This window comes from Leptopilina boulardi, unplaced genomic scaffold (genome assembly GCF_019393585.1).
Source record: "Leptopilina boulardi isolate dan_hultmark-lab unplaced genomic scaffold, ZJU_Lbou_2.1 LbouV2_58, whole genome shotgun sequence".
Taxonomy (NCBI): Eukaryota; Metazoa; Arthropoda; class Insecta; order Hymenoptera; family Figitidae; genus Leptopilina; species Leptopilina boulardi.
This window is the reverse complement of record NW_026138003.1, coordinates 240,107-267,490: the sequence shown is the minus strand read 5'-3', so window position 1 is coordinate 267,490 and position 27,384 is coordinate 240,107. Positions and strand designations below refer to the sequence as shown.

General features: G+C 25.8%; 2 protein-coding genes across 7 annotated transcripts in view; both read left to right on the top strand.

The window, feature by feature from the left end:
- The first annotated feature begins 409 nt into the window (after positions 1 to 409).
- LOC127290233 (uncharacterized) lies at positions 410 to 24,360 on the top strand. 5 transcript variants are annotated; one of them, XM_051318695.1, is made up of 19 exons: positions 410 to 678; positions 4,324 to 4,428; positions 5,025 to 5,309; positions 6,000 to 7,531; positions 10,331 to 11,618; positions 11,991 to 12,011; positions 13,454 to 13,666; positions 14,144 to 14,327; positions 14,516 to 14,779; positions 15,047 to 15,405; positions 16,363 to 16,615; positions 17,837 to 17,890; positions 18,201 to 18,506; positions 18,632 to 19,018; positions 19,267 to 19,528; positions 19,654 to 19,869; positions 21,078 to 21,227; positions 22,127 to 22,227; positions 22,423 to 24,360. In XM_051318695.1, the coding sequence occupies exons 3-19, from the start codon at positions 5,047 to 5,049 to the stop codon at positions 22,672 to 22,674; spliced, it is 6,105 nt and encodes a 2,034-aa protein (XP_051174652.1). In that variant the 5' UTR covers positions 410 to 678; positions 4,324 to 4,428; positions 5,025 to 5,046; the 3' UTR covers positions 22,675 to 24,360. The 5 variants fall into 5 exon arrangements, with proteins under 5 accessions (XP_051174652.1, XP_051174650.1, XP_051174651.1 ...); XM_051318693.1 differs by having other exon boundaries at positions 19,654 to 19,884; XM_051318694.1 differs by having other exon boundaries at positions 410 to 719; positions 19,654 to 19,884.
- Positions 24,361 to 24,497: 137 nt separating this feature from the next.
- Positions 24,498 to 27,384, top strand: part of LOC127290243 (dynein axonemal assembly factor 4-like) — a 4,916-nt gene continuing 2,029 nt past the window's right edge. For both annotated transcript variants that reach the window (XM_051318716.1, XM_051318715.1), the window contains exons 1-4: positions 24,498 to 25,898; positions 26,029 to 26,266; positions 26,398 to 26,596; positions 26,767 to 27,328. In XM_051318716.1, the coding sequence (XP_051174673.1) occupies positions 25,776 to 25,898; positions 26,029 to 26,266; positions 26,398 to 26,596; positions 26,767 to 27,328 (1,122 nt within the window). In that variant the 5' untranslated portion in view covers positions 24,498 to 25,775. The remainder of the gene's footprint in view (positions 25,899 to 26,028; positions 26,267 to 26,397; positions 26,597 to 26,766; positions 27,329 to 27,384) is intronic.

The window sequence follows — 27,384 nt, the reverse complement described above, 5'->3', positions numbered from 1 at the left end:
ACTTACAATCAATGTTAATCATTTTTATTTAATAAAGTAAATAAATAATTGTATGATTTTTCAAAAACTTAATTTCAAATCAAAAAATGTTTGATGTAAACTTTTTATTCATATTTATTCGATTTGTTTTTCTATTTAATTTACATTTTAAACGAATTACTTTGTTCATGCGCACAAAACAATATTACTTCTAGGGATATATTTGTTTCTTATTTTTTTTATAAAAATTATAATTAATATTCTCAATCAATTTTATCTAATTGTAAAAATGAATAAAAAAAATACTATCTTCTCAGTGATTGTTTTAAATTGACAAATTAGACTTAAAGAAATTAATTTTCTTATATACAAATTAACAAAATTCCCTAGATTAATTTTTTGTTGCCATCTTTGAAAAGGACAGGCGACCATCTTGGATCATTTTTCACGGGTTGTTGACACGGGGAGCTCCCCAGCCGGTTGTGAAAGTGTTTTGTCCATCAAAAATCGGTTTGCAATTATTAAATGAATATTAATTAGGGCCCATTAACAAATTCACAAGTTAATATCGATATCAGTTTAACGGAAAGAAATGTAATAAGATTTAAGAATTTTCATAGTCCGTGAAAAAATTCATGAAAAGGAGCGTCTATCACAAGGCACTGAGGAACATTTTGCTTCACTTGTCAGACTTGGAAGGTACTTTCATCTGGTTTATATAGATATTGCGAATTTTTGGAGTAAGTTATTAAATTTACGTGACACGCTTTTAAGAGATAAAAGCAACTAAAATATGGTTCTTAAAATGTCTTTTTTTTGTGTGTGTGTGTGTGAAATAATATTTTTGGTGCACATGGTGACACCCTTGATATATGCCAGTTTACAAGAGTCTTATAAACAATTCTATGGGAATTTTGCCAGTAAAAGAAGCTACGATTCAAGGTCAAAAATTGTACATTAAGCAAAGCTCTCTCATAAAAGATCCTTGGGGGCAATCGATCGTGGTGATGGTGTTAAGCTTCGCCAAATTTATTTAATTTACGAGGTCCTTGAATTCAACGGTCAATGGCCTCCATTGGCGAGTCGAATACACTTTGCATTCGATTAAATGTCATTACCGCATTTGACAAATTAAAAGTTTGATGAACTGTACGTTTTTTCTCCTTTTTTTTGTATATGATTTAATACAATTTTTGTAACTTCTGTTACAAGGTTTCTTAATAATAAAAAAAAGTTTTCTCCAAAAAAAAAAATTGAAAAAGTGAATAATTTTTAAAAATTTATGTTCCTATTTTTTTGTTTTTTTTTTGTTCTTTAACAAAGTAGACAATGATAAATGAATAATAACCAGGAAATAGAAGTTAAATAAGTTGAGCGCTTACCTAATATGAAAATGAAGGTTAAATATTGTTCTGTCAATTTTTTTACTCGAAAAGGTAATTGACCAATTAAATAATAAAGTGAAAAAGTTTGATTAAATAATATTTAAAAAAGACTAACTAATTTAGAGTTAAGTGTTTAATTTAATTCTATTAATTAAATTTATTTAATTTCTTTAAAAATTGACTGAAAATGTTGCCCTTAGAGACCTTCATATATAAAATGTTTGGCGCACTTGAAAAAAGTCGAACCTTTTTTTTTTTTTGAATTTAAAGTTCGACGACTTTAATCAGGTTAACGCTAATCGACTTATTGACTTGTTCCTGGTGAAAACTGTCGCAAATCTAGATTTTATATGCATGAGTACTAATACTAATTTTCACTAACGGCAATCTTGATCGTTAAATGGCATGAAATTTAATTTAACTTTCATAATTGAAAGTTCAATTTATATATTTATAATTATTATCTGAAAGTGTATTTCATTAATTTTCTTTTATTTTATATTTAATTACAATTATTGATATAAATTTTTTAAATTTATATTTTTATATTATTATTTTGTTTGTATTTTTTGCTTTAATCAAATCTTATTTTAAAACGTCCATTTTTGAAGTTAAAAGTTTTCTGTACTTTTTTTTTTGTTTTTAAATATTATAATCAATTATTATTAAAAAGGTAAGAATTTGTAATTAAAAATTTTTTACCATTAAGGTCAGTTTACTTTTATGTAGGTACAACAGTCCTCAGGTGTCCTAGTTTCATGTCACCTGTCCATTTGTGTATCTTACTACCTGTTATGAGCCTAATAAGGCTTACATTGTTTCAATATGCTTTGCACTTTATTTCAAATAAGTCAAGTACTTAAATTTTGACTAAAAAATTTCGAAAAGTTGCTTAAGATAAGAAAAAAAAGAAGTTTCAATTAGTTTATCTCTTTAATTTAAATTTTTATTAATTATTTCCTTATAATAATAACAAAATTGTGCATTTTTTTTTTTGCTTTACTATTTATAAACTAATGTACTTCATTTACATATTTTATGTCTTCTTGTAATAATTTATTAACAATTTAGTTTTTTTACATACAAATGACTTTTGCAATAATTTATTAATATTTCACAGTTTATTGTTTGTTACACAATTCTATTGTATTAATTTAAGTTTACCTGACTTAGCTTTCAACAATAATATGATGTTTTGCAATCATTTCCTGCTTTTCTATTATCGTTGATCTTAGAACAATTTTTATATTTTAAGACCTAATTCTTTTTTCTTTTTATCAAAGTTACGTGTTTTATGTATTGACTTTGCATACATTACTAGTTAGATTAATTCGTAAATGTTATCTATTGGAAATGAGAAAAAAAACTGATAAAATTACTAGGCAATACGAGTAATTTCTGTTGAAAAAATTATTCCAAGTAATTTCAATTTTCAGTGCTAATAACATTCTACATATCCATTGTTCTATTCGTATTTATATCCTCTTTTACGTTCAATTATTTTTTTCAAAGAATTTGATTCCTTTTATAAAATAATATTTTCAAATAATAATTATTTAAATAATAAATAGCAATTATTATTAATCTAAATTAATTAAGTTAATTAATTTTTCATTAATAATCGTTAATCAATTTTAAAATTGAGAATTAATTATTTAAGAAAATTATTAATTTAGCTTTATTCATTTTTTTCCCCACCAGTTTCTTTTAATTCATATTTTTTATTTATTTTATTAACCACTTTATTTATTAATTTATAAAACTGTTAAAATACAATATTGTCAGTCTTTTCATAGATTTAAAGGTATTGTTCGATTAATTCATGCACTAATTCGTTCCCTCAATAGTGATGTACCACTTTCTTTGAAATAATCGATTGGCTCATTAAACCCTTGTTTATTGCAAAGTTCATTTGATTTCACTGAGTTGTAAAAGATAGTAAAAAATAGTAAATTAGAAAAAAAAACTACAGTAAATTTTGTGAATTTATTTAAAATTATTTTTTTCTTTCTTTTTTTTGTAATGGTAAAAAGGATGTAGCAGAGAATGAAGTATATGAGGGAAATAATTTCAATGAAGAATCCATCTTGGTTGTTGAGAGATGAAGAGAAAAATGCAAATTTTTGGCATATATTGGTAGATGTTACACTCTTTTTTTCGTGTCTGAATTGCTGCCACAGGATAGGATTCAAGTATTGATTGCAGGAGTCTACTGTACTCTGGCACATGGGTGGAGGCTTAACCCCAGACAAGAACTACCTCGTCACACTCCGTCTTCCACTTAGCTCCTTCTCGATTTTTGTGTTTTTTAATTTTTCAATTTTTTCCCAGAAATTATATATAAAAATTTCAATATAATTTCGAAGAATCAGATTTAATGAGCTTGTGAACTGAAATTTACATTTAATATATTATTTTTATTTGAGAAAATATATATTTATACCTTCGCGTACATCCACTTGAAGAAAAATATAGTAGCGCTTGAGCAACAGGATTAAATATACATTTCATTAAGGGGTGAAAATAAAAAAGTAAAAAAAAACAAAAAATAGTAAATGAACTTTATCATAATTAATAATCTTTATGAAACTTTTTGTACATCAAGTTCTAAAAATTAATGTAAGAAATTTTTTATTTACCATCATATTTGTTATCGGGAGAAAAAAAAATAGTTAAGTACTTTTTTTTAATTATTTCCATTTTTTTTTTTTTTTAAATTTATTTTCAAAGGGTAGAATGTTTTTTTAAAAGAGAAGAAATATTGTTTTGCTTTTAGCATGATAAAAATATTTCTAAGGTCAACAAATTCACTGGACTATGGTAAAGCTCGTTGACCAGAAAAATCTTATTATAAAGACTCTTTGAACTTAGTTTAAAATTCAAGGATCTTGTACGATCTGAATGATAATCTAAGTAATGAAATTAATTTTTAACAATATTATCATTTTTTTTTTTACAGGTTTTTAAATGATTGAGCAGAGAGAAATCCACGTTTTTGACAATGGGCTGAAGTATTAAGTTTTAAGGAACAAATTATAATCAACTGATTTCTGAGTTATCCAGGGTACGTTTTATTTAATTAAATATAGAATTTAATTTTCTTAATACATAATTAAGTGTAATAATATTAATAATAATACCTAATATTCCTTTTAAACAAGGAAGTATTTTTAAAAAATATTTTCACTATTTTTAAAAATAAAACAAAGCATATGATATAATATTCTATATTCATAAAATAAAATCTATTATATTTTTTTTTATGTTAAAAGTGTTATGTATGAAGATTATCACGTAATGTAATAAATTTACATTCGCGTGATTCAACTCAAAGTTTTTACAACATTTCAAAAAGTATCGTCATAAATACACGAAAATAAAAAATTTCTACATATTTCAAAAGTTAAAAACTACATGAACAATAGAATAATCAAAACTTTGAATTTACAAAAAAAAAATTAATTAAAATTGGTAATTTTTTTATTTTATTACAGTTGAATAATTAATTTTTTCTGTTGATATAATTTTACCAAAAAAAAAATATTGTTAAAATAAATTTTCCAGTTAATTTGAAATGGCGTTGAGAAAATTAAACTTTCTTAAACTAATTGCACAACGAAGCTTGTCCTCAAATTAAGTGTATAATTACTGTAATTACAGTGATATCCTGGGGAAGTTGAAGATGGCTACAGTGGAAGAGAAAAAACGTGTGGGTGGCACTAAAGTGTCCGCTATCGCAAATATCTTCCAGTCAAAGCCACAATCGGAAAATTTTAATTTTAGATCAAATGCAATTCTCAATGATGGTTTTAAGGAACCACCTGCCCCTCTTAAAGAGTCACCAACTCAAGTTACTGTTGTGAGAACAGAAAGTCATGTTGCACGATTTAATAATGCTCGAGCTCTTTTTGAAAAATTGGGCGAGGAAAACAAATCCAATCGACCGTAAGTATTTTTTAGTTTTAAAGAAAAAATTTTAAATTTCTTTTTTTTTTAAATTTTTGGGACAAATTTATTAGTTTTGCATAAAAAATTAATTTACATTTTCATTTAGTTTTTAAGAAAAGAAGTACTATTATTTTATTTAAATGTTTTTAATAATATTTTTCGTAAATTCAATTTTGTGAAAAAATAACCAAAAATTTCAATTATAAAATCACTTAAAGTTTAATTCATTTTAAAAATATGAATTTTAAATTTCTGAAAATTCAATTACTTTTAAAAAATGTTATCTAAAATTATTTGATAAATCATTTTCAATTCTGTAAAATTTATTTATTTATTAATTTAATTATTGTCTGAAATTTAATTATTTACAAAAGTTTCAAATAAAAACTCTAAAATTTAATTGTTTTCAAATTTTTTTTATAGAAATTTGTTCTACTTATTTAAAATTGAGGAATTAATAAAATTGATTTAATATCTAACAAAAATTGGTTATATTTAAAGTAAAATATTTATTAATTAAATAAATTTAATAAAAATAAAAAATCGACATTTTCGACTTTTTTTGCACTTTAAAGTCAATCCGAAGCCTGATTTATAAAAAAAAAATATTTTAAAGAATTCACAAATGTTTATATTTATCATACGAATAAATGAGAAAATCTAATGAATTTTTCATTTATGTTAAAGTGCGGAGCGTGTCTCGAAGCCAACAAATTTGCATGGATTACGTTCAAGATCAAGTTCAGCGAATTCCGGGTCAGGTTGTACGTCGCCAACTCGATCGCCCCGTCCTCTATCACCTTCGCCACCGGGTACAAGGGATCACTTAAGTAATTGGAGTGCCAGTGTACCAGCATTAAATGCCGAGCGACATTTCGAAAATGGACATTCAAACGCCGTCGACAGTATTACCGATAGATTAAGACCACGTGTGAGTTTTAATAAATTTGAAAAACACAGTGGCAAGGAAAATCGTCTAGATGATCGTCCAGAGAAACCAGAGAAACCCGAGAGGCGATTAAATTCAAAAGAACTTATTGAAAAGCAAAAAAATTGGACAAGTCACTTTTCAAAAGCAAGACCAAGTAGATATAATTCCGATCCAAATCGATCTATCGTTCAATCATCATTGAATCAAAATTCAAATAAAACAGATGAATCACAAATTCAAAAAACAAATCAAGGAAAAGATTCAAAAAGATCAAATAATGAAGGTGGTGTTTCAATTTTAGCAACACGTTCCGCTAGTTTTTGTTCTGTTAGACGTACACCATCAACATCACCACCACCACCACTTCCACCCACTAGAAATTCTTCCACTAGTAATTCAAAAAAAGAAAGACCAGTCAGCATAGGATCAACATCATCGAGTCCCGATTATGAGAGTCCAGAATATGCTACAATTAATAAATTTAGCGATGCCTCGCCAACAATTCCCGAATATGCTGAGGTTCAAAAAAATGTCAATTCTGACAAGAAAAAGAATCAAGAGTCAATTGATAAAGAATTTCAAATTCATTGTGATGACGGTATGCCGGAATATGCTGTTGTACAAAAGAATGTTACAAAAAATGTTGGGAAAAATTCAAATAAAAATGTCAATTCACAATTGCAAAAAGATTCTGAAATAACAAAAACTAATAATAAATGTGCCACTAGCTCGGATATTATGATAGCAAAAAAATCATTTATTTCTTCAAATGAGAAAATCATAAATTCGAGTCCAATACGAAGCGCTTCCTTGGATAATGTGATTTCAAGTGGTGGACCAGTGAAAGATGATTATTTGGACATTCCTGAATATTCCAATTATCCATGTGATACATCAATATCACCGCCTAAAACTTCTGAATGGAAGAATGAATGGATTGCAAAGAATGATGAGATTCTTAAAAGTGTCACTGATTTAACTATGTCGAGTGAAGTTCTTGCTCAAGAAGAAGAAAAAGAAGAGCAACAACAACAACAACAATTTAATAATGAAGTTATTCGTACAGATTCAAGGCCTGATTGGGCAAAACCTTGTATTGATACTATTAAAAGAAAAGAGAATTCAATGGAAGCAAAAAAAGAACGTGTTCGATCACCGGACAGTGAATTGAGACCCCCTTCGAGAAATACGGACAGTGCTTCCTCGAGTATGAGTTCTCCTAGTTCACCGTCAAAGGACAGTAAAGAAGAAAAAGCCGAGAAGGAAGTGTCTGAAAAAATACAAACTGGTGAGTTCTATTTTTTAACATAGGCTTTTTTTAATTTCGAAGCAGTTTAAACTTTTCACTCTCTCTTCCTCTACATTAACATGGTTGTCAGGGAAATCAAAGAAAAGTCAGGGAATTTTATTAAAAATTCTTGGAAATATCAAATTTCTAAAAATGCTACTAAAATTATAATTTTTGAAATTTTCAATTCAAACTTTTACTTCTAAAATTAATTGTCTTAATTTTTTTTTTATAATTGAAAACTTTTTGCAATATTTTCATTAGGGTCAGGGAAAAAATTTAAATTCTGAGTGGAAATCAGAGAAAAACAAAATAAAATTTTTGTGGCAACCCTGATTTAAAGCCATCATGGATTTAAATATTTCATATTTGTCGTACAATAATTCAATATTTTAATAATTTACCAATAATAATTTCGTACATAATTAAAAATTTACAATATATATAATGAAAGACTGTTTTTGATATAAAAGAAAATCATTTTTTTAGTAAATTTCAGTTTTAAAATTCAATTATAAGATTTCTTTGTAATCTTGACTAATGAACGAAGCTGAAGTACGCAACGTTTATGATAAACAATTTTTAAAGAAATAATTTTTTAAAATGAAAAATTTTATAATTTTTTGCCTAAAAAATATTTCTTGTAGTTTTCATTAATCAACAAATTATAAAAAAATATTTTTTATGCAAAAAATTATAGAATTTTTCATTTTAAAAAATTATTTCTTTAAAAATCGTTTATCATAAACGTTGCGTACTTCAGCTTCGTACTAATAATCGGAAAATAGCTGGGAATTAGATAAATTAAATTATTTTAAATTAACTGAGAATTAGTAAGAAATTTTTCCTCAAACCGGATATTTTATTAAAAATATAATTTTTTATTAAAGTTTCTAATTTTGTATTAATTAAATATTTAATTCAAAACTGTTAATCATAAAAATTCCAGTACCTTAATACTATATGAGCCAAAAGTTTTGAACGTTCAAATGAACGAAATTTAAAATATTGTTTTAAATATTTAAACGGAAGTTATTAATTTAATAATTGTTTAAATTACTGTTTTATTTTACATTGCCATTATATTTTTTAATAATTTAAAGATTGAAAAAAATATTTAATATATAATAATATCTAATAGAATTTATATTAAACAAAATTTCAAAACTATCTTTTAGCTATGTTAATTTTTATTAAATTGAATGTTTAAGTATTTAATTCCGAATGTACGAATTTCATTACAAAATATTGTTTTAAATGTCTAAAAAGAAGTTATTAATTTAATAATTGTTTTATTTTACAAGGCGATCATTTAATTTTTAATAATTTATAGATTATAAAAAATATTTCGTTCATTTGATCGTTAAGAACTTTTGGCTCATATAAATTCGGATAAATGAGAATTTAGTAAAATACAAGAAATTCGAGAAAATAAAATAATTATGTTTTATGAAAAAATATAAATTCTATATTAATAATTAAAATTCAGTGAAATAGATAATAAACCAAATATAAAATTTTGGTTACAAATTTGTTTGCACTATTTTTATTATTTTTCTATTATTTATATGAAAAATGTTTTAAATAATTTAGAAAATAATAATTAATTTCTTTGTTAATTAAAAAAAAGTTATAAAATAAATTAAAAGGGAAATTTAAAATTTTTTAAAAATAAAAAAAAATTCTTTTGCTTCTGACAATTATGAATTAAAAATTGCAAGTAATTTGAAAATTCATTATTTATTTTCGTAATAATAAGCGACAAAATTTTTCAAGTTAAAAAATAATTTTTTTAAATGATGAAAATATTTTAATTGTACGAGTAAAAAGAAAAATTGTTTGTAAGCGGAAAATTTGTTTTCTTTCTATTTAAAAAAAAAAAAGAAAAAAAATTTGTTACTTAAAAGGATTAATGAAAAGTTTTTCACAAGAGCAAATCCTTTATGAATGACTCCCACACAATTGTTTGAAAATAATACAAATAGTGTTAATTATAGCTGGAGTAGGGCTTTTCACCTTATTGTTATTAGTCATTGCTAGTGGATATATCAGAAAGTGTGGAAGTCTGCCAAAATAGCAAAATGTAAAAGTATAAAGTGTTTCAATGCCCCTCCTCAATCTCTTCCTTTGGGGGGCCACCTCTCTTCTTTCTTGATTTCAGGCCTTTTCCTCTTACCCATAGCACACGACGAAATTATTTATAGAAATCAGTATGAACTCCATTTGGCATCGGTCTGCTTGTATCTAAATTCACTCGTGTCGTGTGTGATTATACATTGATGAAAATTAATAACTAATAATCGATTAATATTCGTCAATTATTCATTTTTCTAAAAATAAGCCGTATTAAGATAAAAATAAAATATATATTACATAAATTTTAAAGTTAGTCATTTTTCAAAGATGATGATTTCTGAGATATAAATAAGATTGTTTCTCGAGGAGATATTTCTAATAGACTTCTTCTTTAAATTTATTTTCACAGTGAAGTGTAGGAAACTCGAGTGAGAAACATGAATAAGAATTTTTTTTTTCTCTTATTTTTTTAATTTAGTGTGATATTAATCGAAATATTTTTACGTTTCAAAGTTTTTTTTCAAAGATTATAATTTTAATTAAAGTATTATTGTGATTAGTGCTATGTGTCTCCGTCTTCTTTGCATCGATTGTCGAGGTACAATTTTGTTACCATCGATTTTTTCTTTTAGTTTTTCTGTATTGCAAACATTTTTTTTTTTGCCAGTAATATATTTAATATTTGATAACGCTAATAATAATAATTATATTTGTGCATTGAAGGACGAAGCAGTTACGATCTGGAAACTGAGGAGACAGAAAAATCTGCAGTCCACACTGAAAGAATTTTAGACAAAGATGATAGTGGAGAAAAGGAATATGAATTTTGTGAAACTGATACAGCAACGGTTATTAGACGAACACATATTCGAGTTGAGATACCTGCTGCTGGATTAGGTCAACGACCAGCTTCCGTAATAAGTTCAGATCAGGAACATCCATCCTTGGAACATAAAGAAATTCCCGTGCCATCACCTTATGCAAAACGAGTGCAACAAACACAGGAAATACAAGTAAAAAATAAAACTAAAAATGATTTCAAGCCAAGTAGTGTGGATGTTAAATCATCATCTGTTAAGGAACAAAATACACAAAATCTCAACACTTCAAAACTTCCTCAAGATGGTATTTATAGGTTCCAACAGGCAACAGTGACTAATACAGTAACAATGGAAAAATCAAGTTTTCCAGGTGAAAACAAATCTTTTCCAACTGAAATAATAAAGGATAAACAAACAACTGTTGATCTTCAATGTCAAAAGACAGTTGCCAATGCCAAGAATGACCAAATAAAAGTTTCGGTACGCGAGAAAATCGCCAAAAATAAAGAGGAAGTTTCTGGGAAACGTGCAAGTTTCACGGATCTTGAAAATAAAACAGATTATGTAGATAAATCTAATGCAAGTACAAATCAGTATTCAAATATAAATCAGAGCAATAATTTATTTAAGGAAAATGACGAGAAATGTAATGTGACTGATAAACATTCGACATTTGATAATTTGTCGAAAAATAATACTGAAATTGAAAAAATTAATAATGAAATAATAATGATGACAACAACAACAACGACGACGACGACTGAACAGATTATGACAAAAGTCAATTCAACAATTTCTTCAACTTTTGATATTGATAAAAAAGTTGAGGATTCAATTCAAACAACTTGGGAACAGGAGAAACAAAAAGCAGATCAAATAGCAAAATTAAGACAATCGGAAAATAATTTAACGCAAACAACGCTTTTGACTGATAAAACACAAAGTGGAATAGCGTCTCCTTTAAAAAAGGATTTAAATGATGAACACAAATTTTCAAATAATAGTTTAATTGAAGATAGTGATTCAAGTGATGCTAAAACAGTAACTAATATTGAGAGTCTGCCATCGTTGGAAACTGCAAGTTTCAATGGACCTTTAGAAACATCTGTGAAATTAAATACAAGTCATGCAGTTCCTGTTACTCCAGATACAATGACACCCGATGAAGCTGAGAATCTTCTAAGCTCTCGGTAAGAAAAAAAAAATCTTTTTCTTTACTGTTTTTTTTTTTTTTTATTACTATAATTATTACAAAGCTATATATCTTTGTGCCTTAACTGTTAAACAAAAGTAGCATGTCATGCTTTATCAGATAAATCATTCATTTAAATCAAAAAATAATTATTTTTTTTCTATTTTATAAATTTCATACAATATTCTTGATTATTTCATTCTTCTAAATATTTTTAATCTTAATATTGTTTTTAACACTATTTTTCTTTATTAATAATTTATCCCTTAAATATTTCATTATTATATCATATTTTCATTTATTACATCAGAATTTTTTTTGCATTTAATTATATATGTACCTGCAATCTACGATGCTCTGGCTTTTGCAGAATATTGGAGAAAAATATCAGGTGAGCTTTGCTGTATTTATTCAAAATGAAATGTAAAATTGCTACACAATTACAAAAATAAACAAACAAAATTCTTCAATATAAAGAATTTAAAATTAAAAATTTAACTTATATAAAACTAATAATACAACAAACTGATTAATGTTATGTATTAAAATATAAATTTTTAATTATTTTTGCACAGGGATCACAGACTATTACTTATTCGAATTTTTGGTTTTAATTTTCTCACTTATTTTACCTATTTTGTTAATTTTTTTCTTTTTTCACCTTTTCATTTTAAATTAAAACTTAAAATTTTAATCGATTAGAAATGTAATTATTCAATTTTAATTTTAATTAGTCAAAATATTCGTTGGTTATTTTAATCGACTCTAAAAGTTCATCAAAATTTTCAAAGATCTATATGAATTTCAATTCATTCTAATTTTCAATAAACACAAATTTTAATTTATTCACATTTTATTCTAATTTATATTGTTGAAAATTTCAAACGATTTTAAATTTAATTCATTAAAATTTGAAGCAATTTAATGTACAGTTTCATCTAATTTTTATCAACCTTATATTCAATGAATTCAAATTTTATTCTAATTTTTTATTTATCCACATTTTTACTGGTCTTTACTTTTATTGATAAAAATTTTAAACGAATATAAATTTTTGAACCAGAGAATCAATAGAATAGAATATTTATTTATTTATAAATGAAATAATGAATTCTTATTAATTTCAATTGATTGTAACTTCAATTAAAGCAAATTTCAAATATATAAATCTAAATTTTATCAGGTAAAAATTTTTTTAACATACTAATTTAATTTTGAATAACAATTTATGACATTGATTTTCGAAAAATTATTCATCCTTTTATTTATTTTAAGGAAAAAAATGTACTGTGATCACTGTTAATATATTCATGAAAAATTTAATCGATTTATTGAGAGAATTTTGTGGCAATTTTAATATTTCTAAAGTTCTGAATATTCATGTGAATTAATTATTTTTTGATATTCCTAAGGACTTCAAAGAAATTTTGAATTTTCTAAACTCACTATTATAATGTTATTCGAAAGTAATTAAATTTTGAAAAAATTATTTTTCTTCAAAATAACTCAACTTTTTTTTTACTGCCTTCAAAAACTCTTAATTTTTAAACGATTTGAATTTATTTAGAAAATATTTAATTTTTGCAAATAGAACTCAAATTTTAACAAAGTATTTAATTTTAAAAAAACAAACTGAAATATCTTTGGAAAAATTTATAAAAATAGTTTTCATTGAAATGAAAAAAAAAATATATATATATATATATAAAAATTTAATTTACTTGAACGTTCAAAACTTTGAGTAGAAGATAAGGAATTGAAAATTTAAACATCGAATCGATGGTAAGTGATAGAAAATTGGAATGAATGAAAAAATTGTAAATAATGAAATAGACAAGGTTCGGCGTTGCTGTCAGATGAAGAAGCTCAGGAAATTGCTAGGTTATTGTCGCCAACAAATGCTAATGGAATTGTTGCCGAAGAAAAGCCTGATGAAAGAGGAGAGGATATTAAAGATAAAGAGGACGACAATGCTCCCGATTGGCTCTCGGACGTTATGTCAGTTCAAGATTCCAGTGTCGTCAATAGCACCACTCAAGATTATAGGTGAATTGTTGTAGTTTATTATTCTATAATTTTAATTGTTATTGCATGAGATGAATTGTCGCTTCTTTTATGCTCCTTTTTTTCATTGCAATCTCCTAAAACTACAGAAACCAAGGATGGAGTCAAGGATTTCTATTTCTTAATAAAAAAATAAATAAATTATTATAATTTTCATATCATCATTCTCTCAAAATATATTGATCGTGTTTCATACAAATTGTTAAATATAAACTTATATTTCACTACAAAGGGTGTCTACTTTTATGGATAAAATTAAAAATTTCAATTATTAATTGCTTTTTGTTTTAATTGTTAAAGACAATTAAAAGTAATTGTTACTTTATTGATATAGAAGGAATTGGTAAATAATCGTAAATTCGGTCCATCAAAAATAGTAGACACTCTGTTTCTCTATTTCTATTCATAATAAGAAATAAATTAGATTGGGAAAATTTAACTAATTATGTTTCTTTACAGTTTGTCTCATAGATCGCGCAGTGATTTGACAATTGACTCATTAACGGAAAGTCAAATAGGATCAGTGACCGGTAGTGAAAGTGGATTATTAGGATCAGTTAGCAGTTTGAATGACACTCATGGAACTAATGACGATACCGAAACGGAACAACAGGATGATTATACTCCTGTTCCTGGCAAAATTGTAAGATCAATTTAATTCTTTAAATTAAATTTATTTTTTTACTGAAAAAACAAAATTAAAATTACTATTTTAATTTCTCATAAAAAAAAATGAATCAATTTTTGTTTAAGGTTTTAAGCGAAAAGAAAATGATATTTTTTTAAAATAGAAATGAAATTATTATTAATATTTGGATTTCGTTGATTTAGATTTTTGTGGAAAATGGAGTGCATTACTTTGAAGATGGCCACTTTTGGATGGAAGTTGCGGGTCTTCGAGAATCAGAGGACGAAGATGAAGAGCTACCCGAACCAATACCAGTGAAGAAATCATCAAAAATTACTTTTGACTCTGGACCAATGCGTGTTTATTCAACTCATTCTGTTAGTGAATACGATCGTCGAAACGAGGACGTCGATCCTGTCGCTGCAAGCGCTGAATATGAATTAGAAAAGCGTGTCGCTAAAATGGAGGTAAGAATTATTCCTATCTCCTAATAAGAAAATAATTTATATTAATTAATTTCGAGATAGAATTTTATCTTAATTTTGTTTTAAATAAATAAGAACCAATCTTTATTTTCAACTTTATTAAAAAGTTTATAATTTTTTTTTTCAAATTCAAGACATATTTTTTGTTTTTTAATTACAAAATTGACACTATTAACTGTGTAATTATGTTTGGGTGATTTAACAGAATATAACATTATTATATAGTCATTTAAAAATTGATTCTTTCAGGTATTTCCCGTGGAACTGATGAAAGGTCCCGATGGTCTCGGTTTGAGTATAATCGGCATGGGCGTTGGAGCGGATGCAGGTCTCGAAAAATTGGGAATTTTCGTGAAAACAATAACGGAAAAAGGTGCAGCTGCCCGTGAAGGAAGAATTCAAGTGAACGATCAAATTGTCGAGGTCGATGGAAAATCTTTAGTTGGAGTTACACAGGCTTATGCTGCTAGCGTTCTTCGCAATACATCGGGACTTGTGAGATTTGTCATTGGCAGAGAAAAGGATCCAAAAAATTCCGAAGTTGCCATGCTTATTAGGCAGAGTTTACAAGACGATAAAGAACGCGAAGCGAACATGTGTGCTAATAGGTAAAAAATATACTTTGATAATTAAACTCCCCCCCCAAGAAAAATGATATCTAGAAATATTTTACTATTACTATTCACATCTTAAGGTAGTCAAGAAAATTTTCATTGATTCTTTTATTACTTTTTCTAAATCGAAATTTTCATAATAGATCGGATCCATATCAATTAATATATTATTTCACATATTTAAATAATTATATCAATTGATAAATTTATTCATTCTTAGTAAATTGCAATATATTTTTTTTATTTTTATGGTAAATTCTGTTTTTTTTTTTTGTTTTGTTCATTTTCTAATGGATAAAAAATTGACAGTTTTCAGCACCTCATACACCTTAAATTCATATTTTACAATAACTAATTAAATTTGTAATAAAATTCATTTCATTTCGTGATCTCGATAATTTCAAAATAATTCCTGCAAAGTATTATAATTTTTAAAAATTAGTCAGCAACTACTTCAGTCGAAATATAATGGATTGACCCACATAGTAAAATGTATTATATACCCTTTGAAATCAATTGATTTGTAAAGACAAAAAATAAATAGCGTGTCTTAATATTCAAGTACAATGTGTAAATTTAACTCAAAGGCTCACATATTAAAATCAATAATGCCTGAGGTGCAAGGTATTCTATATTTAGTTGTATAACAATAAACGATAGTAGGCAATTTTAGTTAAGAAACAAAGCGTACAGTGTTGGTTCTTTCATTCTAAGAGAGAACACATTACAGTGATTTTGTATTCCCAATGATGGTTTATCCTTGCTCGCATAAATTCTGTGACGACAATAGAGTGGCTCCTTCAGTTAAAACCTGAGGTTTTTTCTGGAGTACTGAGGGAATATTTTTCTCAAAAAAAAAAAAAAAAAACAAAACAAAAAGAAATATATTCGATTTAAGAAGAAGAAAATTAAATAAGATGACAATTTATAAAATTATAAATATTGATTTAGGAGATTGAATTTCTCTGACATGTCGCCTGATGATCGTCGTGGTGAAGATGACGTTTCATTAGGAACAGGAGGAATTCCAGGATCACCTGCATTATCCTCATGTTCCGAAGGGGATCCGCCTCACAGTCCGATTGAGAATTATATTTCGCTGGGAGATCGTAGCCGATCACCGATTATCAGCTCTTCTCAACCACCATTGAATTCTGGTACAACACAAAGTGACGTTGATAGTCTCAGAATGCTCCTGCAAGAGGTATTTGACAATTTTTATAATTATTTACAATTTCTGTGTGTTTTTGTATGTATTTATTTATTTTCTGTTAAAACTCTAGTTGTTTTATAGTATATTTGTGGAATGAATCATGGAATTTTTTTTATTTAGACCATATTTTAATATAATGAAATTCTAATGTTTTCATTTTATCAAAATATTGTTGAGCAGAATTTGTAATTTACCGAATTTTCCTTTAACTGAATTTTTCTTTTTATCCAATTTTCATTTAACCGAATTTGCTTGAGAACCAATATACATTTTTATTGAGCAAAATTTGTATTTAACAGAAGATTTATTTTAATTATTTGACGGAATTTTTTAAAGAATTTTATTCAGAGTGGCTGCAAGTTAAAAATTTGTTAGTCAGGAAAAAAGAAAAATTAGTTATTGAAAAGTTAGGAAATTTTGAAAATGAAAATTCTGATTCAATTTTTATAAAACCGGATTGGTTTTTGTTGTAATTGTTGTTTAACAGAATTTTTTTAATTGAATGAATTTTTATTTTATCAAATTTTCATTAAACAGAATTTTCAATTTTATAAAATTTTCATTGAACTGATTTTGCTATTTTCTCAATTTTTATTTTCCTTTATTATTTTTGTTTGATAAAATTTTGTTTCGAACGATTTTTATTTAATTGAACTGTTATATAACATAAATTTCTTTTTAATGAATTTTTATTTAACAGAATTTAAAAAATTGCATTTGTCCAAATTTTAATTTAACCAATAATTTGTATTCAACGGAATTTTCATTTAGATCAAATTTTGATTTAACCTAATTTGCTTTTTATAGATTTTTCATTTAAATGAATTGTCATTTTATTTTTTTTTTATCAGTTTTTAATATACAATGGAAATTATATTAGGGATTGAAAACTGTGGAATTTATAGAGTTTTTTAGTTTTAGTAGCATTTTTAGAAATTTGATATTTTTTCAATACTTTTCATAAAATTTCCTGACTTTTCCCTAATTTCTTTGACCCGTGGGAACTCTGATTTAACAATAAAAAATTTGTAGAAACCCTAATGAGCCTTTATGAATATCCATTGTTATGTTGCACTGTTTAAATTATTATGTATTTTTGTCTTTTATTATTAATTCCACTACATATAAAAAAAAAAAAAAAAAAAAATTTGTACCTACTGTATTTAGTGTAGATTTTGCTTATGCATTGTGTGTGTCGTTGATTGCTTGCAGAGTCAGTATAAACTTACTTTAGCGGATGAAGAGGTAGAAAAACTGAAAGCAAAGGTAATTATGAAATGTTATTTTTTTATGTAAATTATATCAATATTATTTTGTTAAAATTATTGAGCATAAATGTTAAAATATTGTAATGTAAATATTAAATATTAAGCATATATAATTAAAATAATAAATGATGTGTAGTCAATTTGTAAAATATAAATTTAACCTTCAGCTTCCAAAGAAGCTTTATCAATAATTTGAAGGCTCTTTATATATAAATCATCATTTATTGTGTTATAGAAATTTTTTTAGAAAAATAATTGCATTATAAATATAGAAGATGTAAAGTTTAATTTTGACTTTAAATTTTCAGTTGTTGGAACTTGAGAATAATGGAGCTGGAAGTGAGGAGTATGCGGCAAAATTACGTGAATCTGGATTACGACTTCGTGAATCTGAAAGAACATTGGGAACAGCTCGACAAGATTTATCAACAGCTCGCGAAATGTTGAATCAGGCGACTGCCCAAAGTTCAATAATACAACAAAAATATGCACGTGCCAAAAGACTTGCTCGTGAATTTCGTGCCGATATTACTGCTCGCGATGAATTTTATGAGCAATTACTTCAAGAAAAAGATACAGAATATAATGCACTTGTTAAAAGTTTAAAGGACAGGGTATGTCTATTTGTTTTGAAAATTATTTTTAAAATAATCATTGAACAATAAAATATTGAAATTATTTATTTTTTTTATTATAAAAATATAAAGTGAGAGAATTTTTTTTTTAATCATTTTTATAGGTCATTACATTGGAAGTGGAATTAACAGAAACCCAAAGAAGATTCGGTTTGCCAGTGAGATTGCCTTACGATGGTGCCACATCGAAAATTGTTACGCCTCAATTATCAAGACGTCAATTACCGCCACCTCCTTCATCCTCGAGTTGTCAGCTATCGGACACTGAAACGTCAGATCTTAGCAGTCCGGATGACGGTGATAAGACAGCAACTGTAGAAAGAAAACTTCCACTACCAATTCCTGTCAAGGAAGAACTCGACAGAGCTGTCCCTGCTCATCGACTGCTCGATAATTCTGCTGGAAAAAGTAAAGCCGAATTGGCAAGTAGAGGAGGACTTGCAAATCGACAGTTGCCAAAAAGATCAGGAGGACTTAGTAACAGCAGTTCGGTATGTTTCAAAAAGAAATTTCATTTTCTGTTAAAATATTTAAATTTAATAATATAAAATTGAAATTTAATTTCTTCTCGATGATGGTCTATCCTTGCTCGCAAATTTTTTGTGACGATAATTAATGGCCACTTCAATTTGTGCCTGAAGCCAATTGTTGTGCTGAGAGAATTTAATAGAATAAATTTCAAGAAAAAAAATAAATAATTTTTTTCTCCATATGATTAAAAGATTATTTCTTTTCACAGGATTATGGCTTGGATGAATCGGGTGACAATACTGATGATGATTCTTCATCGAAGCATGCCGTGTCACAAGACAGTAGTAGTAGTAGATCTCCAAATGATTCAGTGATATCAAAACAATCGAATTCAAGTTCCTATTCGTTTACTTATTCGCAAAAAAATAAAAACATGGATTCAATACATTCAGCTGCAATTCGACAACACAGCACAATTAGTTCTCAAGTTCGTGCCATGACTGAGCAAAGTTGGCAAACATCACAAAAATGTACTTTTTTTTTTCTTTAATCTCATTGTAAAAATTTTATTTCTTCTATGGAATATTAAATATTAAAAATTAAAAATATGAAAAGAAAAAAGAAAATATCTAATTAAATAATTTTATTTTTAAAGCCGGATTAACTGGACCACCTGCGTCCTTGGCTGAACAATTGAAGCAAGTTTTGGCTGAACGAGAAAGACGACTTGGAGGTAATGACATGTCATCTTCAAGAGAAAGCTCAGGAGACTTTAGCGATTTAAATAATCCACATTCTAATGACCCAACCCTAGTCACTCATAATTTAGTTGAGGAAATTAGACAAGCCGTGAGCGAAGCTAATCAAAGAGGTACGCAACAAAAAGGTATTTACTCAACAAAAATTAAACATAATAATTAGTAGAATATTTGAAGGGTAGAATGACAAAAGGGGTCAAGCGCCAATTCACTGTTTTTACAGGAAGTAAAAAAAAACATTTTTAAAAATTTTGCAGGTCATTTAAAAAAAAACTGAGAAAACCGTTTCGATATATTAGTATGTTTTAATAAATAAACAACAATTTGTTGAAATAAACCTACATATTAACGATAAAATTAAAAAAAACTGTGGTGCCTTGAGGTTATATCAACTGCGCACATTTTCTTTAAGCATTAATTATAAAAAAAAATACAGTTTAAAGAAAAACTGGAAAATTAGTTTCTTTTTATGGAATCGACGAAATGAATAGAAAAAAAAATTCCTTTAAAAAATTGTTTGTTTTCAAGAAAATTACGAATTAATTGCTTGCTTTGGAATTGAGCAATACTTTCATCTTTAAATTCAATTGTTCACTTAGTATAATCATAAAAATATTTAAAAATTAATAACAAAATGATTTTAAAATTGTTTAAAATTGAAAATATATTATTATTATTCTTAATTTTATTAATTAAAATAAAATTAAAATTAAATTAAAATAAAATATTAAAATAAAACCTAAAAAAATAATATTTTTGATCAAAATTGAACACCACTTTCTTTTGTTTTTCAATCAGGTTGCAATAAAGTAAATTTGAGGCTATTTTATTAATTTAATTTTTATTAAAAACTGATTTAAATACGCAATAAAAAAGGAAATCCTTTTACAGAAATGTGTAAATGAATTTTCTTGATTTTTTTATGCAAAAACCTCATTTTCGATAAATTGGCGCTTGACCCCTTTTGTCATTCTACCCTTCATTTATCGTTCATGTGAATAATAGTTTTTTTTTCAAGATAACTTTCCTACTTAATCGAAAATTAGCAAGGATGTTTTCATCAAAACATAAATTTTATAAAAAAAGAATTTAATTTAATGAATTTAAATTAATGAACATTAAAATGAATATAATATATTTATAACGATGCTGAAGTTCACAATATTTTTTTAAATAACAATTTTTATGATTTTCCATCTTTAAACAAATTTGTTTTCTAATCGTTTATTATAAACTTTGTGGATTTTAGTATTGTTATTTATTAATGAATAACAATTTTTTTTTAATTTCTTTATGTGAATTTCTGAAAAAAAATTTCTAGCAAAAAAAGTGCCAATACCTTCACAAACTTTAATGGGTGCCGGACACACACCCTGGCATCATCCAAGTGGATCACCGTCCAGTTTGTCATCTGGTGGATCTATTAGTCCAACAGCTGTTGATCCAAGTCCTTCAAAAAGCGATAGTGCAGGTAATTCTATTTTTTTTAAATTAAAGATATAAATTTTTATTTAAAAAAAATTCAATAATTACAAAGTTGTTTCCTATTCACCTTTTTTTTAAATTGTCAAATGGAATTTATTATTTTACACACATGATTTTACTCTGTATGCTGCATTTAAAGTTTAGAAACAAAAAAAAAAAATTGTTTCAATTAGAAAAAAATAGCTGTTAAAATTTGAAAAATACTTTTGAGCAAATGTTTGTTTTTTTTAATTAAAAATTGAACAATTAATTAAATTAATAATAAATTTCGATTTTTGAAGAACGTGTTTTAAAGGTTCAAAAATTGAAATTATTTTTTCAAATTAAAATATAGTTTAGAACTTGATATTTTTCTCTAGTACAATAATTTGTAATTTTTCGTTGCATTCACTAAGAAGGAACTTAATTTTGTTACAAGATATTTAACTTTTTGTTTAAATCACTTTTATTCTTTAAAAAATAGTTTATTGAGTTTTATTCTTTCCTAAATATCTTCGACAATATTTGAGGATATTAAACTTGTTTTATTATACATTTAGGTTTGAATATTTTAACAATTTTTTAATTACAATTCACCAAAAAAAAAATCAGTTTTCTATTCTCAAGAGTTTTTTTTTCTAAATTTTGGGACAAATTTTGATTTTTCAAAAAAAAAAAACTTTTCATGGCACAATATTGTATCTTTTATAATAACAATAGACATTTTGATCACTGACAACTTTAATTTATTGTTAAAATTAGGGTATACTTCAATTTATTCATTTTATATATAATACCAACTTTAAAATTATCATTATCTTTCAAATATTATAATTATTAATTCACTTTTTTTCCTCGTTTCTTGAAATTTTTGATAGAATTTTTCTTCTATTTAATTAATTTTAGACTCGAGCGAAGTTTGGTTACCACCTCACGAGTTTGGTTTGGGTGATAAAAGTTCACATTTTTGGCAAAGTGCACCAATAACCGACTGGTCAAAAGAACAAGTCAGTATAATAATTAAAATTCAATAATTATTGAAAGTTTATTGTGAAAATAACAATATTTTTTCCTTTTTTTGATAAAATCATTGTAAATTATTGTGAAAATAAGTTACATTAGAAATTGTAAATTTTAATTATCAAAAATTTTGTATTTTCAAGAAAAAAACAAAAAAAAAACAAAAAATTAAATTATTTCAGGTGTGTCAATGGCTAACGGGAATAGGCCTCGAAAGATATGCTCCACGTTTTATTGAGGCTGGTGTTTGTGGCAGTACACTTTTGCGATTGGAGTCTCGTGATTTGAAAGCACTTGGCGTTTCACGTGAGGTAAAAGATCATTTAAAACGTAAATTAAAAGATTTGCGAGCGCAAGCGGATCGCGAGCGTAAAGAACGAAAGGAAAAGGAACGTATGCGACGAAAAGCAGAAAAAGCGGCACGGAAAAAATAGCCCCACGAGAATGTCAAGTCAGACTCGTTTTACTCTTGAAGCGAAATTAAAACGAGGCTGCATTTTTTTTTATTAATAAAAAAAAGCCCCCACCCAGCTTTGTACAAGTTTTGCTATTATCCTTTTGTTATTTATATAAACAATTTTTTTTATATTGTTGATTATTTTAATTGAATGCAGACAATTTTTTCTGTTGAATGCAAATTATTTTTTAAATCTTTGTATAGTGTTCGTTTAATTTAAAAAAAACTATTTTTTGCCAACGTATCAAATATACATTAATTGATTACGTTTAATTTTATTTTCAAGAAAATATCACTCCAAGTATTTTTTTTTTATTGTTTTAATATTATGTTTGGTATTCCAAACAAATTTGGGGTTTGAAAGATGGTTATTTTCATAATTTTATATTAATTCGTGGTTGCCAGTGCATTTAATAGTAAAAAAGAAAGAAAGAAAGAAAGAAAGAAAAGAAAATGCAAATATTGAAAATAAAATGACGAGTACATAAAATTTGTTTAGCGATTAAATTCGCTTGAATACGTGTATGATAAACGTATGTGTGTATAGGTCTTTACATACGAAGATGTGTATATTTTAAAGCTGTAGCCATATACCTATTATTATTATTACATAAAATTGTAGTTAAGGTATGATTTTTTTTACAAGATAAATACTCTCGTGGCACGTATTCGTGTTTTGAGACTGAGACAATGAGAATTGGATGTTGTCTGAAAAAGAAAAATCATAAAAAAACATCGTTTATTTATTTTTTTGATTAAATAAAACTGACAAAAAATGTCAGTTTCTTCGTGTAATTGTAATTCTACATATATATAGTAATAGAATAATAATGTAAAGTTTGAGCGGCGTGCCTTTTCATATGAAATCGCCGCCGGTTACGAATGGCTGTCATTTTCCCCCTAATTCGTAACTGTATTTTATCATCGAATTCTTTTAATTCTAAAAAGAATGGAAAACAAAAAAACATACTATAATATTAGGCATAACCGAGCATTTTTTATCGGCTGTGTTTCTTTTATTTTAAATTTTGCTCAATCTTACATATTTCATATCAACGACCATGGCTAAAGAAATTTTAGCACTGGGTCGAGAGCCTATGAATTTTTGAGACCCAGATGTCGTAACCAACTTTTTCACAAATCGCATCCCCCACACGCATTTTTTTTTTTTTTTTTTTTTTTAAATCGATTTTAATTAATTTTAGACATTCCACTCTAGAATTGGAATAATTTTTCACGCGTGTATGTAATCTTTTTTGCTCTTTAATCATCGGTTAAATTGTTATTTAGAAGAATATTGATATTGTAAAGAAATATTTGTGATATTTCAACCATGTGACAAAAATTAATGATAACGTAAAAATTTTTAATGAATATACAAATTTTTCAAAAATATACAAGAATTTCATAAAAAAAAAATAAGAATAAGAATTTTTTAAATATGAACTAATTTAATATAAAACAAATTCTCTAAATATATCAAAATGAAATCGATGGTCAATAAGAGATTAATCTAGTAAAGAATGCTATTTAAAAAAAAAAAATCTTTTCTAATTTAATAATATTTGATGTGTGGGTCATGCTGTAATTTGTTGTACAACTTTTCATTTTTAATCAAGAAGAGAAAGTACGAAAAATTTGTCAAAGCAAGCAAAAACAATAATGAGATAGTTGAGAATTTAGAATGCGTACATATATTTGTATCCAAAAAAAAATTTCTCGACGTTTGCAAAGTGTTTAAAATCAACCGATTTCAAAGAAATCTATAGTGTGTAAGAAATAATCTCAAAAACATTAAAAAAAAACAATTTATAGCAAAGTTAAACACTTTGTACATAAGTTCGTACAGTGCATGTTGATAATATTAAAATTATCACTTTAAAGAACAAAAAAAAAGAAAAAAAAGAAAAAAAAATACTGAAAAAACCTGTAACGGTAGTGTCATATTTACTTCGTATTGTATACATTTTAGCCTGATAATTCAAAATGTTGACAAAGTCCTCCATTTTTCTAATAAGAATGGTATAAAATATGATTTCTTCAAAAAAAAAAAAAAAAAAAAAAAAAAGAGTCAAGTACTTGGTACTTCTTTTATTTGTTGCCAAGAAGAAGAAATGATTGTATTTTAAGAAACCACAAAAAATTGTGGTTTTTTTTTCTCCTTATGACAAGTGACGTTTTTATCAAATTGAATAGAAGAAATTACGATTCGCGTTGCATTTGTCTGATTGATTAAAAATAAGTCTTATGAGAAGGCAATTGATAAAAACTGACTGATTTTAATAATATAAGTTTTATAGTCGATTTTTCAACGAAGATTTTAGATGTGTAAATGTCATATTTAAACATGGATCAACTCTCGAGAATTTCAATGAAGAATTGATAATAGAAACTAATTTAAATGAAATTTTTTCTATATGCACGTTTGTCATTTTTTGTTTTTTTTTTTTATTTAAGTTTAAAAAAAAACTAAAATTGTGTTTTAGGAGATAGATCTTTTGTTTTTAAATGAAATTTTTGTTTTAATTTAAAAAATTTCTGTTTTTAAAATGTTGTTTTTTTAAACTAGGGAGACACGTTTGTTAAACTTTCGATATTGCGAAATGTTGTTTTTTTTGCACTATTTTTTTTTGTTTTTAATATTGTCGAGCATATTATATTGAGTATAACGTTAAACACAAGATTATTTCAACGAAGTTAAGATGAGCGATTACTTGGCAGCTTTTTAACATTAATATATTTACAAAAAAAAAAAGTATTGTCACTACAAATACTCTTGAACATTTTAATTATAAACAATTCATACGTTAAAAGTGATTTTTAATTTTTCTGCCTTTTTCCTTGTTTTCCCATAATTATTTTTAAGAAAACAATTAAACATTCAATATATTGAATCTCATTTTATCTATTTTGAAGAATTTTTTTTTCCAATTATTTAGGGCGTTGCTATGGTAATGGTAACTTGAAAAGTTTAATCGATGGTCAAATGTAAAATCTCGACTCTTAAAAAAACAAAGAATTATAATTGTTAGAGTTGAAAAAAATATAAGTGTAAAGTTGAAAAAAAAGGAAATAAAAATGCCATCAATTGTTTTAAAAAATTACGAATGGCGTCAAACAAATACAAATGTTATTATTAATGTGGAACTTTTTGGTAATCCTAACAAAATAGATTTCTTTACTTCTGATAAATATGTAAAGGTAATTTTTCAATTAATTCTTAAATTTACAAAAAAAATTATTAATTAAGAGAATTAATAATTAATTAAAATAGTTTAAAAAAAAGAAGAATTGGAGAAATTAATATTTTTTTTCTTTTTTTTTTATTTAGGGAAGCTATCCGCCTTACATTTTTGAACTGTTTCTTTGGGAATTTATTGATGAAGAAGAAAGCGAGTGTACTTATAGTCAAAAAGAAATAATTATTTCTTTGAGAAAAAAACAAATAAATCTTCAATGGCCAACACTTGAATTGGATAATTTAAGCAAAGAATTGAAACGAGAATGTAGAAAAATTGCATTGGAATATTCTCATTTAACTTCTGAACAAAGAGTTAAAGCTAAAAGTGGTTTGTTTTTTCATTTTGCAAGTAGAAAAAAAGAGTAATAAAATATAATTATATTTAATTTAAATAATTTAATTAAGATTTTATTTAATAATTTCAGTTCGAAAATTGATAAACAAAAAATTTCTTTTCAGAAAAACGGCAACATTTACAAAAGCAATCAGTGAAACATCAAATTGATCTTGATACATTGGATTTAAATAAAATAGAAGCAATTCGTGATTCTCATAGAAGAGAAGCTATGAAAGAATTTGAGGAATGGAGATTAAACAATGAAAAGCCAATGTTTGAAGGGATTATTGGCAAGAAACAGGAGAATAGAAAAGAATACAGGTTTCAAGAGATTTTAAATACTTTACTAAATTCTAAAAAAAATTTGCAAGTTGATAAAAATAATTTATTTATTATTATTTTCCTACTTCTCTTAAATTCGATATTTTCAATTAATTAAAATTTAATAATTCCTTAATTAAACAATATTATTTTTTCTAATAATCTATAAGGGCACCATTAAAGTGGTTCAAAGAACCTTCTAATAAAGAAGCAGCAACCGATGCAAATAACAAACCACAAGATCCAAAGAAACTATCCAAGAAAGAAGTGGAATCAGTCAACGAGAAAATGACTAAAGCAGAGAAAGATGGAATAGAGCATAAAGAAGAAGTAAAAAAAAATAAAGATTCTCTTGTCAATAAAAATCATGATAAATTAGAAATCAACAAAGACAATGAAGACACCGAGGATTCTGATTCAGATTTTGAGGATAAAAATCATTTTAATGAATCAAAAAAAGGTTGTCTAATAAAAGAGATGAGTGAGATGGATTTGAAAAAATTTTCTAAAAAAAAAATTGAATTTAATAAAGAACAAATATTAAGAGATAGAAGAAAACGCGAAGTAATTCAAAGATTTCTTGATAAAAGTTCTATAAAGAAGAATGACATTTTTGACAATCCACATAAATCAATGCCACTTCCTAGAAAATGTTGTACAATTAATGTGACATTTAGTGAACGTGCATTTCCAACACCAGCGAGAGAAAGTTCTCATCTTGAAGAACAAGAAGTAAATATTTGCAATTATAAATATATAGTAAAAAAAATTATATAAATTAATAGTAA